The following is a 15019-nucleotide window of genomic DNA, read 5'->3' as shown; positions in this document are numbered from 1 at the left end:
AAATTTACGTATGGGTCTAGCCATACTGCAGAATTAAAGCATTGGCACCACTTTAACTGCCATGACTTTAGCTTAGCTTCCTAATAAAACTGATATTTTGTACCTTGGGTACAATATACATCCTGTGTAGCAAATTGTGGCAATGTGCATTGAGGTACAGTGGGGGGTTCCATTGTCAGGCATGTCATTAGGGGGGTGCAGAGGTTTCAAGCCATACTAGGCAACACCCTGAGTGGGGGTAACACTATTGGTCCTCAAACATTGTTTTTTGGATCTCAGTTATTCTAACTCCTTGCTTCATTTTTTATCTATTTTTAAGAGGTTGTTTATGCATAAATAGTGTAGACTGAGACATGTGGTAGGTTGCCTTTCAGAACTGCATCTCTGAGGCAGTAAATATGGCTGAGCCATAGATACATGAAAAGATTTGTTTCATTGGCCATGATTGGTAGTTTACTATGTAGTTCTGAAAAAGCTAGGAATTCTCCACATCTCATTCAAGGGGCTAGTTTAAGCCATAAAATGAATGATCTATGCAATCTATTTTGTCTAGTTGGTATATAACTTTTATATAACACTATTTTGTGAGTTTAGCAAAGGCATATAGGTTGGAATGTAACTGATAACCTAACACTCTCTATGTTTCTCTAGCTGATATTATACTGGACAGTAGTGACCCCTTATTGATGATTAATTTAATATGTCATCCACTTGAAGAGTGGCTCCAGATCATAGACTTTCAGGGTTACCCAAGAAAGAGCTTCTGAGGCGAAGAGAGTATGGCCTGTTACAGACAGCCAAAATAAAGCTGCTTCGAGTCACAGTGGAGGTATGGTGTTTCAATGACGCATGCGTCCTAAGAGTCCAGAAGTCGCACCAAAGCCACACTCCAGCCCTAAGGACTGGAGCGTGGCTCAGGTGTGGCGTCTGGACTCTTAGGACACATGCATCATTGAAACACCATACTTCCACTGTGACTCGAAACAACTTTATTTTGGCTGTCTGTAACAGGCCTATGTCATTCTTATATATAAGAAATAAGAAGTGGAAACAATAAAACATTGGAACATTTAAAACCATCTGTTACAGATATGTTCTGATCCGTCCTTGTAACATATTATAAGTCATTATCCAGCTTATAAACAAAGAATATTCTTATAGTAAAGTTCAGTTGTGCTTTCCAGAAAAAATATTAGAAATTCAAACAATTTCCAGGGGAGTAGCCATGGTGCAACAAAGACAACAAAGATGAAATTTCCACATGATGCTTTGTTGCTTTTTTTTTTTACAGTTCTTACATGTTTGAAATATATGTGATAAGTATCTTAAAATATTAAATACAGTCTCCTTTTTTTTTTTTTAAAGGAAATGACCCATACTTGGCCTCCCCCACTTACAGATATTCACGCAGCTGGCAAAGTGGAACAAAACAAATTTCCATTCACAAAAAAGGTAAATAGTTTAATTCTACCATTATCATCAGCTGTTGAAGGTCCTAGACTGGGGCCCAAAACAGATGGGCCAAATTAAGTGGCTTCTGGCCACTTGAGTGCATGGCATTTAGATGATGCATGCCTCCAAAGCAGCTGGAAGTTGTGCCGAGGCCGCTCCAAGCCAGCAAGAACTGACCTTTTAAGGAGAGGATTTAATCCACTCCTGCTGGCTAACAGGTTGGGACCGTGGCAGCGGCCTGCTTTTGGGAGTGTGAGCTGGAGTAGCTAAAGGCCACTCCTTCTGAGCCATCTGCATCCAGATTTGCTACAAGTGTGTGAATGTAAACAAAAGGAGAAATGCTGCCATATACTTCTCAGCTGTAAATTTTTTTTTTTTAATATAATTTATTTCATTTTTTGAATATATACAACCGATACATTATTACAGATATACTTCTTTTATCACATTCCGTACATCATCAATGTTTCTCCCTCTTTACTTCCGACAGTTTCAAAACAAAAACAAACAAAACAAAACACCAAAGGACATTACAGTATACTTTTAACCACGGAGAAAGAAGAGAGATTTTATACCTTTCCAGTCATGGTGTCTTTTAATATATATTACCCCTTCCTCGTTCACACACCTTATCCCTTAACTGTGTTATCTAATAAAGGTGCTTATTGAATCCGATCCACACCAACTCAGTTGGGGCTATAGGGATTTTATGTTTTTTTCCCCCCTTCTCCTTACTTCCTTTTTCCCTTTTCCCCTCCCTCTTTTTTCCCCCCAAATACAAATTCAATCTTATTTTATTTATTTTGCTCTTTGTTCCATTTTTCTGTAATCCTCATTTTTTTCAAACTCTTGTTCTTTTCTTCCTGCGATATACATAGTCATTCGATCCATTTCCTTGAATTCATATACTTTATTTTTCCATTCTGCTATATTGGGTACAGTTTTCCTCACTGTAAATTAATATGAGGCTCATGGGTGCAATTCACAATGTCTCATCCTGGTTATGCAAGTTCCATTCTCATACAAAAATAGGATAGTAAGTATTTTCTTATGCTCATGATTGCAACTTAGATTCAAAAACATAAAAATGTTATATTAAAGGCTGCACGAAGAAAAGGAGCAAAAATTGTGTATTAAAGAAAAGATAGATACTATTTGTACTTGTTACATGAACAAAAAAAAAAACAGAAAAAACAAGATCCCCTGGAAGTGTCTCATTCATAGGGTCAATATAAGTCAAAGTTGACTGGACAGCACATAGCAGAAACACAAAGAAGCTGTCAATCCTATTTGGAGAGGCAGGGGGAAAAATCTTGCTGCATAATAGACTTGCATGAGCATTCTTAAAACTTATGAATTAGCATGGCATTCAGTCCACATTCTTCCTAAAGCATGTTCCCTTCATTTTGTGCTGTAGAGATCTCTAGGGGAAATAATGTAAAACCTATTAAGAACAGAAAATTAAAAAGTGAGTTAAATTGCTTTTTAACATTGTCACCTTCAACTGAGACAGCTTAGAAAAGGAACCTTCTGACTGTCATCAGGTAGTCTTCTAAGAATGAATATTAGTTTTTGTTCATTCAATTATTTCACGTTTAAGAGTGTTCCTCAAAAAATACAGAGAAAAAAAATCATGTTTTTAGTCTCCCTCACACCACCTCTCTATATGAAAACAACTAATTAAAAAAATTACTAGATGATAAGACTACAAATTATAACCCTTCCTAACTAGAAATGACAGTCTTACATTATATTAGTGAGGTAAGACTATATTACTGTGATTATCAGCTGTATCTTTTTATGTAAACGCTCTATCCTGGTTTAAATATTTTTTGTTGGACAGTTCATTTGTTGTTTCTTTTAAGGGGTGTATGTCAACAACTTTCCCTGCAGCTGCAGGGGTGCCTCAAGGATCAGTACTGAGTCCTCCCCTTTTTTGTGTACTTTAGACTCTGTCTCGGCTGCAATAGACCTTAGCATCCTGCTGGATGATCATTTGTCTTATTTATTTATTTATTTATTTATTTATTTATTTTGCATAGGCCTGTTCATCAGAGCTACTGCAAAGGCATTTAACTTCCATTTGTTGAACAGCCACAGGATCTTTAGGTTTTTGACTGTCAAGGCTGTCTATCTGCTTGAGCAGGCTGTGGTTATCTCATGGCTGGCCTATTGTAATAGTTTACTGCCAGATTTGCCTTCCTGCTCTCTTTTCCTCCTGGCTTTAATCCAGAATAGTGTCATTTGTGTTGTTTTAAAACTCCCTAAATACTCACATATCTCACTTCCTCGTAGATCCCTTCACTGGCTACCAGTTTGAGCCAGGGCTCATTATAAGCTTTTGGTCATGGCATTTAAGACCTTGTGTTCTAACCTCCCCCGGTATTTGGCAGCTTGGCTAGTATGGTATGTACCATCTAGGAATCTAAGAACTACAGGCAAATGATTATTGACAGTTCCACTGACACATAACAGCTCTGTCAAGACTGTGTGCCTTTCAGAATCTGACTCCACATTTCTGGTACTCACTTCCTTTGCATCTCTGGCTGAAGGAGGGTCTTACTCATTTTCACAAAGGATTGAAGATTGTCTTCTATAATTCACCATATTAAGCTGCTGGATATAACTAAGGCTGCTTGAGATGAGTGGTATCTGGGTTGTGGTGATTTTATTTTTAGTATATGATAGTGTTTGTTTTATTGTTTGGTTATATATGTCTGATGTTCCACCCTTTGGTGAAAAGGGTGTTATAAAGAAATGTTGCTGTTATATAAATTACTGTTCAGGGGGAAATATTTTTTAAAAGAAATGTGTTTTAACCAAAGCAAATCTCAAGCATTCATAATAAAATATTGAATTGGGATCTGGATGCATAACAAAGCCAGGTTTATATGAGCTTTGCTCGAGTAATTGATTTCTGTGCCCAAGCTCATCCCCGCTATGTGTGAATGGTAGCTCTAGGCAAGGATTGAATCACTTACCACTAAGCAACCACAACCATGGGAAAGTGATTTTACAAACCTTTACCCTGCACTTTTCAGTTCGCAGGCTTCCAAATGGGACCTACAGCAGACTGTTACTATATGGAGCACTCTGTATGAAGGATTCTGCAACCTTCCTCCCACTGCCTGAATTTTACACACACATACACACACACCAAAGTCACTACCCTTTGAATGGAGGGTGGGCAGTTTACCAACTGTTTCCCCCCAATAGTTGTTCAAGTTCAGAAAAACATACTGTGTTCCTGACTCTGTTGATACGTCCATGTTATACATGGGTGGTATGATTTTAGTTATGCTGGATGAACTGAGACAGACAATTTGGAAACATTATTTGTTCAGAGTACAGCTCCTAGAATCCCTCCCCAATGAACATGGCAGAATATTAGTGTAATCCTAGGATGTGCCTTCACTGTAGAAATAATACAGTTTGATAACACATTCACTGCCATAGCTCCATCCTGCAGAGTTCTGGGATTTGAAGTTTTGTGAGGCCTCAGCACTCTTTGGCAGAAAAGGATAAAGAACTTGTAAAACTACAAATCCACAGATTCCATAGGATGGAGCTACAACACATAAAGTAGTGTCAAACTACAGTATTTCTACTATGCAGATGCACCCCTAGACTTGACTGCTCAGAAGCTGTATATGTTCAGTTCAGTTGGAATTACTCCCTTGTGAGCTGATATAATATTGCAGCCTTAAGTAGTGTTTCATTAACTCTATTTTGGATCTGGATTAACAACAAAAAGAGCAAAATGTTACCAAAGAGTGAAAAGAAAACCAGAGAATGACCCTAAATCTAGTTTCTTATACAACAGTTGGTACAATGCATCTGCATTGCAACTTTAGGCCAATAGGGCAAGCCTTTAAAGCATATCTGTTTTCTCCTTTTCTCCTAACTTTTACGTCCATAAGACAAACTGCAGTGAGGGCTTTTAAAGTCAGTTTGTGTTTGAAATTACCCTCTTAACTTATTTACCACAAATCTTCCACATCTCTACTGTTTGTTACTTTGATTGCAGCTTTGTAATTCTTGTGAGAAAACTGACTCTTTGTCTGTTCCCTACCTGTGTTCTTATGGGCAATGGCTATATGAACCCTTTTGTTCTGCAAAATGTTGGCAGCATACTGTTGTTCCTAAAAAAATTAATGCTAGGTAAATTTTCTATTGTTACTGCTATTTCAAATACCTGCTTTTGATGCTCAAAGTGTTATTCCAGGAGGACATGGGTTGCCAGAAACAACTAATAACTTTATAAACTGTGGCTGGATTCGCTTGTTGTTGCTGTTGTTAGTGGTAGTTGCCTCATCCTAGTTTAGGTACCCACATTGTCTGAAGCTGAGAAACATGATAAGCAATTGTAACAATTAATGAGAAGAGAGATGGCTACTGGAGATGAAACTGTTCGTTGTGTTTGCATTGATGCAGAATTTAATCACATATCTGGATAAAGAAGTAATAATTTTTACTCATTTGTATTTAAAAATATACTATTGATGAAGTTAGCCCCAGGCGTACTGAACTACTTTTAACCTGTACTTCAGCTAATTACTAGTCTGGCAGTTTGAAATTTGCACTGCTTTAAATAGGCAATTAAAATTCTGTAAGCTGTCCTGACTGTAGCCAGGCTTATTTGATATCATTCTAGAAATCAAAGCTGAATAACTCTCTGTAAATTTTAATTTTATTCACACTTACAGCTATAAAGGTTTTTTAAAATGTCAAGATGGACATAACTGGCTACAGTGGGAAAGTTAATGGTGTTCAAAATATACCATTTGTGGATCTGGCTTTGTCTTTCAGTTCTGTCTTCAGCCACTCTTCTGCTGACGTTGCATTTAAAGTTGGAGGGAATATAGTATGGCAGGGTCTCTTTCACACTACACAGTTATAGCACTGTGATTTCATATTATTTGCACACACAGTTTTCTGTGGAATTTCAGGATTTCCAGTTTGATGTGGCATTAAAGCTCACTAGAAAAGAATTTTGTATATCTCATGAAACTGCAAAAGCCCAGGATTCTGTAGCATGGGGCTGTAGCCTTTAAAGTGGAATCTAGTGCTATAATTGTGTAGTATGAAAGGTGATTTGATGAAAGAGAGTACTGAAGAAGGAGGGTAATGAAGTTGAAATTAGCAAGAAATCCTACCTATTCATCCTTTTAGATCAAGACCATTGATGATTTCATACTAAACTTCCTATAACCCCTGTTGAATTCCTTAAGCAAACAGAAAATTTCTCTGAAGATGCCAGCCACAGATGTTGGCGAAACGTCAGGAAGAAAATCTTCTAGAACATGGCCACATAGCCCAAAAAACCCACAAAAAACCATGGATGCCGGCCATGAAAGCCTTCGACTACACATTAGAAAATTTCCAGTTTTCTTATGTGGAAGGAATATGTACATTAATGGAATTTAGATTTCTGGCTATTGGATGGGTTACAATAAAATATACAGAGAAGTGGGACATGCAAATATATTTTTAAAGTAATCTATTATATCCTATGCATAACTGCATGAATATGTTTTCTAACGCACAAGGCATCAACCCTAATACAACATATAGTGTTGCCAGTTTCTGTGCAGCTGTGGTTAAAATTTGCCAGGCAATGACCTCCACAGTAGACTACTGCCAATCTTGTCTTGATGTTCTCAGCTGTGAAATCTGAAAGGATATTTTAAATACTGTTCTTAACCTGTGTTTTTACCTTCTTTTATTCTTTGTCCCCTTTTTATCTGTGCTGGTCTATGACTATAATAAAGATTCTTTTCTATTCTATCCTTACACATAAACATTTTTCGACTTCACATTATTTTTTATTATTTCATCAGAATTTTGTAATTAGTTTTGGCATACTAGGAATGTGAAAACCAATTATTCTTGTTCCCAGACTTCACAGTTTATCATTGTCATATCTGATCCACTAGAATTCAATATTGACATCTTCCTTGAAATTTCTGCAATATTTTTTTCAAAATGTATGCATTATTGTATACATTTCTGCATTGCCTAGAAGTGTTTTTCCTTATTTTTCAGAAACATGACTTTCAGTCAGACTCCTCCAAAACACAGCAGGTGGACTTAGAAAAGATTTCCTGTGAGGTCCACAAGTGGGGGACATATAGATAGCCCCCTAATGCACTGCCCACATTTGGGCATCTGCTACCTGGGAAGCATTACTAGCGGAGGCTGAGAAATGAAAGAATCAGCAGTAGAATGAGAATAGTGTAGAGGAGACTACCAAACCAAGATGAATGGCATTATTTGACAGTCTGGGCAACATGCCTGAAGCAAGCAGCTGGGAGACAGTGCCTTGACAGAAGCAGATGCCATGTTGGACAGGCTGCTGGATTGCTGAAGTAGAAATGCCAGGTGTAACTCATGAAGCTGGTTCCTCTTGGTTTTCAGCCAATGGCTCTGTTACGAGCTTCTTTCAGCTAAAATTGCCTGTTCTTTCTCCCTTAACAGGAAAGCTTGTCAGCATTGGCCACACATTGTTGTTTTCCCCCAACACTTTGTTTAAAAGCCAGTACAGGTGAATGTTACTCTATTTTCCTTTTTCCTTCCCTTCTTTACTAACCAGAAGGAGCTGGACATGGGTGGCCATTCTGACATGCATGTGGATAATGTTCAACTGTCCCTAGAAAGCAAACAAAAAATAACATTTGGAGGGAAGGCTCAGCTTTCATTTGGCAAGGTTGGGTGTGTATGTGTGCCTTCAAGTGACGGATCAACTTGTGGTGAACCCATGAATGTTATTGAATTTTCTTAGGCAAGGAGTACACAGAGATAGTTTTGCCAGTTCCTTCTTCTGAGATATAGCCTATTGCCCATGGTATTCATTGGCAGTCTCCCATCCATGTACTAATCAGAGCTGACCCTGCTTAGCTTCCAAGACCAGGCAGGATCTGGTGTCTTTGGAGTATTTAGGTCCATGGAGTATTTAGGAACTGTAAACCACCCACGCCATCTGACCTCAACCTGTCCTTTGCTTTAGAGGTGGAGAATAGGTGGAGGACAAGGGAGGAGAAAGAGGCGACTGGGGGGAGAGAAGGAGGAGGAGGCAGCTCATCCAAAGTGCCATTGTCTTCAATGGTGGTGCGACTGCATGGCTGCGGCACCACTGAAGTTAATGGGACTGGAGCATCCGCAGGTGTTGGCATCTGTGTGGGGTTCCAGAATAGATCCCCTGTGGATACTGAGGGCTCGCTGCAAACAATAATGTTGCACTACAAAAATGTTGCACAAAATCAGCAATGTTTCACAATAAAACCACATGGCTATTTGGTCTGGTGAATTGTATGTAAAAAACAGCAATGTTGCATGACAAAAATGTTGTGCAAAATCAGCAGTGTTGTACAACAAACCCATGTAGCTATATGTTGTGCAACATTACTGACAAAAATGTTGTACAGCATTAATGCTTTTTAATGTAAAAACCAGAAATGTTGAACAACAAAAATATTGCACAAAATCAGCAAAGTTGAACAACAAACTCATGTGGCTATTTGTTGTGCAACAAAAATATTGTGCAAAACCAGCAGTGGTGTTCAACAAAACCACTTGTGGCTGCAGCCTGAGTTTCTTTATTTTCTGCGTAATATTTTGGTTATGCAACTTTCAAACCAGCAAAAACTGCAGCCACAACATGGAAGCCTTCACCACATTGTTTGTATAGCGGTATAGTATGCAATTTAGTTTTGTATTTTGTGCACTTTCCCGAATAATATAGTGAAAAACAATTTAAGTGAGGGGAGGGTATGTATCCTCCCCCATGGAAACTGTGTAGTTTTCTCTGCATAGTAAACAAATAAACAAACAAAAAGATTGCATGTGGGTTTTGACTGCAAAGTTGCTCAGTTTCTCAAACTCTTGTGCTTTTTTCAGAAATGGTGCAATTTATGTTGTGCTGCAAACAAAAAAAAAGTTCCCTCAATGTTTCTAAAATATGAAAATTTTGCTAAAATATGGAAAGACAGATAAGTAGCAACTGCTTATGGTTCATTTGATTTGGGGTTTTTTTTTAAACGGATTTCTGTTGTTGCCTAAGGGAGTACATAGAGATAGACAGGGAAAGGAATTGCCTACCGGTTCTGAAATGGTGCATTTTCAGTGGGGATTTACCAGTAAAAGTGGGAATAGTATCATCTTTTCAAAAATTGGTGTTTTTTTTATATATATATACACTTCTCAGGCTGCTTCAAATGGTGAAAAGCGGCCATAATTGACAGGTCAAGCTAACATGTTCCCCTACTATGCCTCAGTTGGAGCAAATGTACTTTCAATTCCAATAGTTTTGGGAGAAATGGTCCCCACTGGCTGGAGCTGTGAAAGTAGGAGCGTGTTCTTTGCCTTGCTTTCTATAGACATTCTATAATAAATGCTTCCATCTGCAGAAGCAGTTGAAAGTCCATATTATGTTCACATTGGATTCTTCAGCTTTGGAAAATAGTTACAAATTGTTACAAAACTGAATTTTAAAATTAATGGGGTGTCAGGTAATGCAGTTTTTTTTAGAAACCAACAGCCTCTTATTGAACCATCACAACCTACAAACACCACATTAGTACCATACTCTAGGAAACAGATTGCAAATGTTGACATGTTTAATCAGAATTGCATGTACAAAGACAAGGCAGCTCAGTTGGAACTCCAGTTAAAAGATTTTGATGGCAGGCTATAATGGATCTAAGGCCTATGATTCATTCAAATTTGATACAGAAAGTTAGATTAATAGAATCAGAAGATATGTTTATGCACATTGCAAATAGGTATTTTGGTTGCTTACAGATAATATACTGCATGAAAGGGTGGGGGAAGAAATGGGTACTACCTTTATTTAATGAATTGAATTCTCAATGGAAACGAGCATCTTAACCACTTGAGCCACCACATTAATTCCTTCATTTAAAAGTCATGCCCCCACTCCACCCCCCAAGCCGGCGCTTACTGCCATTGTGTTCAGGCTCAATGTCATAAAGAGAATGGGGCAACCTTATTTTCTGCAGCTCCATAGAACACAGTGTAGTGTATTCAAACTACAGGAAAAGAGATTCCACCTAAACATTAGGAGGAGCTTCCTGACAGTAAGAACTATTTGACAGTGGAACACACTCCCTTGAATTGTGGTGGAGTCTCCTTCTTTGGAAGTTTTTAAAGAGAGGCAGGATGGCCATCTGTCAGGAGCCCTTTGATTGTGTATTAATGTGTAGTAAGGGGTTGGGTTGGATGACCCTTGTGGTCTCTTCCAACTCTATGATCCTGTGATTCTAAACAACTTTTCTTCAAATAGCAAAACGAGTTCAGAACCACCTCAACTGTGGACTCTCTAGGTGGCTTAAAGCAAATTACCATATTGCAATAAATAACACTAAATATGAATAAGTGAGAAGATAAATTTGATACAGAATTGTTATTGTTTTCTCAAATTTACTGATAGGGCTGTAATTCTAAACAAGTGAAAATACATTATGTTGTGTGGGAAGGGGAGGGAAGACTTTCATGTATCTCACTTATTCTTGGACTCAGTCAACTAATAATGACTAGTATAATTTAAATAACTCATGATTTTGGATATGCCATTTACGAGGCTGTTAATCCTTATTCACTGTTAAAACAACCCATATTTATGTTAATTAGCTTTGTTGCTGTAGTTTATTTTGTCTGAAATATCCTGGAGAAACAGTAAACCTGCCTTTGAAAATGGAACTTGACATTGTTTATACTTAACTGAAATGCCATTTTCAGGCATTGAAGGATGCATCTAAAGATTAGGAGACCATAAATAATATACAGTAAAGCATTCCCAGAATCAACAAGACATATGCAGGTACAAAATATTGCAGCCTTTACCATGTATGTGCTCTTAAAATTCCCATAATTGCTTTGAATTATTCAAAGCAAATTTGAGCTGACATCCTTGGAAGACATAGCACAATGTTTTGCCAAAATGATGAAGATGTTTCATAAAGAAACATCAAAACAGTTGCTAGAGTGGCATAAGTACACATCAGTTTGGCTTAAGTACACAACTATGTTGGTCCACTAGAGCCTACTGCCTTGAGTCTCAGAATTTACGACTGCACATGAAATAACATTGTTATTTATTTATTTTTATTTTATTTATTTTATTTTTATCCCACCTTTCTCCCAAAATGGGACCCAAGGTAGCGAACATATATAAACATAACAGTTAAAATTGTACAATTAAAATCATGAAAATATAAAAATTACAAATATAAAATTTTAAAACATACAGAGTTAAAGAGATCCGTCTAACTACCGTCTTGGACACTTTCAGGAGGGCTGTCAAGACAGAGCTCTTCCGGCGGGCATACCCTCCTGATCCTGATTAAGACACCATGTTATCTGTCAGATTGATTCCCTGTAATTGACCACTGTATCATGTTTTGAATTTTTACTGTTCCTGGATTGTGATTGTATTTAAGTATTGTATTTTACGGTATTGCATTTTATGATTGTATTTATGGTTTTATCAGGTTGTAAACCCGCCTTGATCCAAAGGGAGAGGCGGGGCAATATAAATAAAACTTTTATTATTTTATTATTATTAAAATTAAACAGTCCAAGTCCAACCCTCTCACCTCCCAATAAAACCAAGCCTGCCAGATCTCAAAAGGCCTGTTAAACAAAAATGTCTTTGCCTGTCAGTGAAAGGCCAGCAGTGAGGGGTCCAGCCTAGTCTCCCATGGAACGGAGTTTGAGAGGGTGGGAGCAGCCACTGAGAAGGCTCTCTTTTGTATCCTCACCAGGCGAGCCTGGGATGGTGGTGGGACCGAGAGAAAGCCTTCTCCTGAGGATCTTAGGGCTCTAGGTGATTTGTATGGGGAGATATGGTCTTTCAAATAGTCTGGACCTAAGCCTTTGGCTGTTTATGCAAACCTTTGGCTGTTTGTGCAGAACTTCAAGTGCTACTTTTCAGAACTAACTTAACTAGTTACAGTGTTTAAAAATTAAATGTATATGTATGTTTGCTAAAATTTTAACAATAAAGATTTTTCTATAAATAAATAAATAAATTGCCCTTACTTACTGTAGGTTTGCATGAAAAAGTAACTCATGTTACTGTATCCCAAAGATATAACCATGTTAGTCTGTAGAATCAGTATGTAAAGAGATCTTGTAGCACCTCTGAGACACAAGCTCTCAACAGACCAGCAAGAAGAAATGCTGGCATGAGGGCAGAGTAGGGGCATGGCGACTGCCCACTGACTGCCCCCATGCTGGTGTCATGTTGGCGTCATGCCATGCACCCCACTGTATGGTGGGCAGCATCACGTCGCTTCTTTGGTGCAGCGTTTAGATGTGCTATCCCAAAGAGCTGCAGAAGAGCTGCTGCAGCGGTGGCTATAGCACCTTTTCCATGGCACAAAAAGACACCGCTTTTTGCGGCTTCTTTTTGCTCCATGGACCTACCAGGTTGGGGGTGTGATGTGCAGTTGCTGCATCCCCAACCCAGCTCTTCCAGGGGCAGCAAAGAGCCGCCTCTTAGGGATGGTCTGTCCAGCTCCTAACGGAAAGAAAGATGTTGGCAGCATGAGCTTTTGTAGACTAAAGTCTGAGGAAGTAAACTTTAGTCTACGAAAGCTCATGCTGCCAACTAACTGAAAAGTTAGTCTCAGAGGTGCTATAAGATCTCTCTACATTACTCAACGTGTTGCTTGTTTTTGTTTTCTTTTCTTTTCAAAAATAGAGGATTGATAAGAGAAGACCATACAAATTAAAAAAAATACTATAAATTTAAAATCACTGAAAATTGAACGTGGCTCTTAAAATGCCCTTTACATTTCTCTCTGCATTTAAATTTTAAATTTAATTTAAAAAAAATAACTATACCAATAAAGTTCTTTGATTCCCACTCATTAAATTGCTTTTAAAATGTAACTTCATTATGTGTTTTTGAAAAAAGCTTGATTTGTGTTTGAAATATTTTCACGCTGTGGATGATGGACTCCATGGATATGCAGGACCAACTGTTACATGTGGTTCATTTAAGCTATCCTGACATATTGAAATACAATGTATTTTCCAATGGTTGGAAATGTCTTTCTTCAACAGCCATTGCACCTGGCCATGGAAGAATGGGGGTTGAGGCAACAACTCTGGGTAATAGAGAATGGGATACTTCAAGAATGGACGCTGTTATGTTTTAATCTTGGTTGTGCATCTACAAAACAATGAATACATCTCTGTGGGCATGTTCTTATCTCAAATGTTTATGTACACACACAAAATGTTTGTGAAAACTACCCTCTTTCTGTTTGCAAGTGAACAATTTGTGGGCTAGAAAAGGGAGGACACTTAACTAGAAATGGATGGATCAGTCTATATCTGCTCTGTGTTAATTCATAAATCTGTTTCATCCCATTTCTACATCAATCTGTGATGGTTTTTATGCTTTAACCCACCCCATAAAAACTGACATACATTTCCTCAGAAAATGTGTATTTTTAAATATATTTATAGGATTTCTAGTCCACTTTTCTCCCAAACCATGAGACCCAATGCAGGACCTTAGACAGTACTAAACATAGGTGCGTTCCCAACAGGCCCTATTGGGCACCATCGTTACGCACGAGGGGCGGCACTTCCTGATGCGCCTTGCCCCTCACATGTAACGAGGGTGTCAAAATGGTGGCGCCCTATACAGATGGGCACCGCCATTTTGACGTGACAGACGCCTAGCGTCTGCACGTCTCGGCACCCTTGTGATGCTGCAAGGGCGACATTGGTGCCTTGCGATGTCACAACGGCACCGCAAGAAGAACCCACTTTTTACGGGTTCTTCTTGCTGCGCCAGGGACCCACGCAGTTTGTCCGCTGTGGTTCCATCGTGCCGCATAAAATGCACATTTTTGTCCACATCAATGGACTCGGTCTTATATGGGGTTATGTGAACCTTCCCTGCTCATTCATATGTATTTTTGTACATTTGCCTTCCAAACATACACAGGTTACTATGGTATGCATCTTTCCACTTAATAAAGTATATTGTGTGCATTATTCTTATATACACATTTTGATTTAGCATGTTTTTCAGAAGTGTGTATAGTTTTGCATTCAGTATTTATTTACTAAGATGTATTAGAAGTGCTGGAAATGTGCAAATGTTGAATGCAGGATTGACTTCATCCCATTTCTGGTTTCAGAAAGTGTGAAACGGATATTTTAATATGGACATGTTACCCAATTCTACTTATCCCTGCCCCTTTCCTCCTGCCAGGATAGACATGTCCACTGCAAAATTAAACCTTTCCTTATGCTCAGCAAGCTGGGACTTTTCATGGGTTTAATAAAGTACCAAAATTCACAATGAGGCTGTTTGCTATTTTTAGCATAAGGCTCCAATTCACTGTACTGCTTCATGTTTTTAATTGCTCTACTAGTGTAACTATTTCATGTTTTTGTTCTTTTAGGACTCGCAACATGTTTCTACTGGGCACAACAATCAAAGTAAGACTAACTTTCACTTTGCAACTGAATCTGATTGATAATAATAATAATAATAATAATAATAATAATAATAATAATAATAATA

The 15019-nt window shown here is 38.1% G+C and overlaps 1 protein-coding gene across 1 annotated transcript in view; it reads left to right on the top strand.

The window, feature by feature from the left end:
• The window catches only part of AFF3 (AF4/FMR2 family member 3), a 299241-nt gene that overhangs the window by 159007 nt on the left and 125215 nt on the right, over positions 1-15019 (top strand). Inside the window, exon 5 of the mRNA XM_042460463.1 lies at positions 14898-14934. Within this exon, the coding sequence (XP_042316397.1) occupies positions 14898-14934 (37 nt within the window). The remainder of the gene's footprint in view (positions 1-14897; positions 14935-15019) is intronic.

The sequence above is a fragment of the Sceloporus undulatus genome, chromosome 3 (assembly GCF_019175285.1).
Source record: "Sceloporus undulatus isolate JIND9_A2432 ecotype Alabama chromosome 3, SceUnd_v1.1, whole genome shotgun sequence".
NCBI lineage: Eukaryota > Metazoa > Chordata > Lepidosauria > Squamata > Phrynosomatidae > Sceloporus > Sceloporus undulatus.
This window is presented reverse-complemented; position numbering and strand designations above follow the sequence as displayed.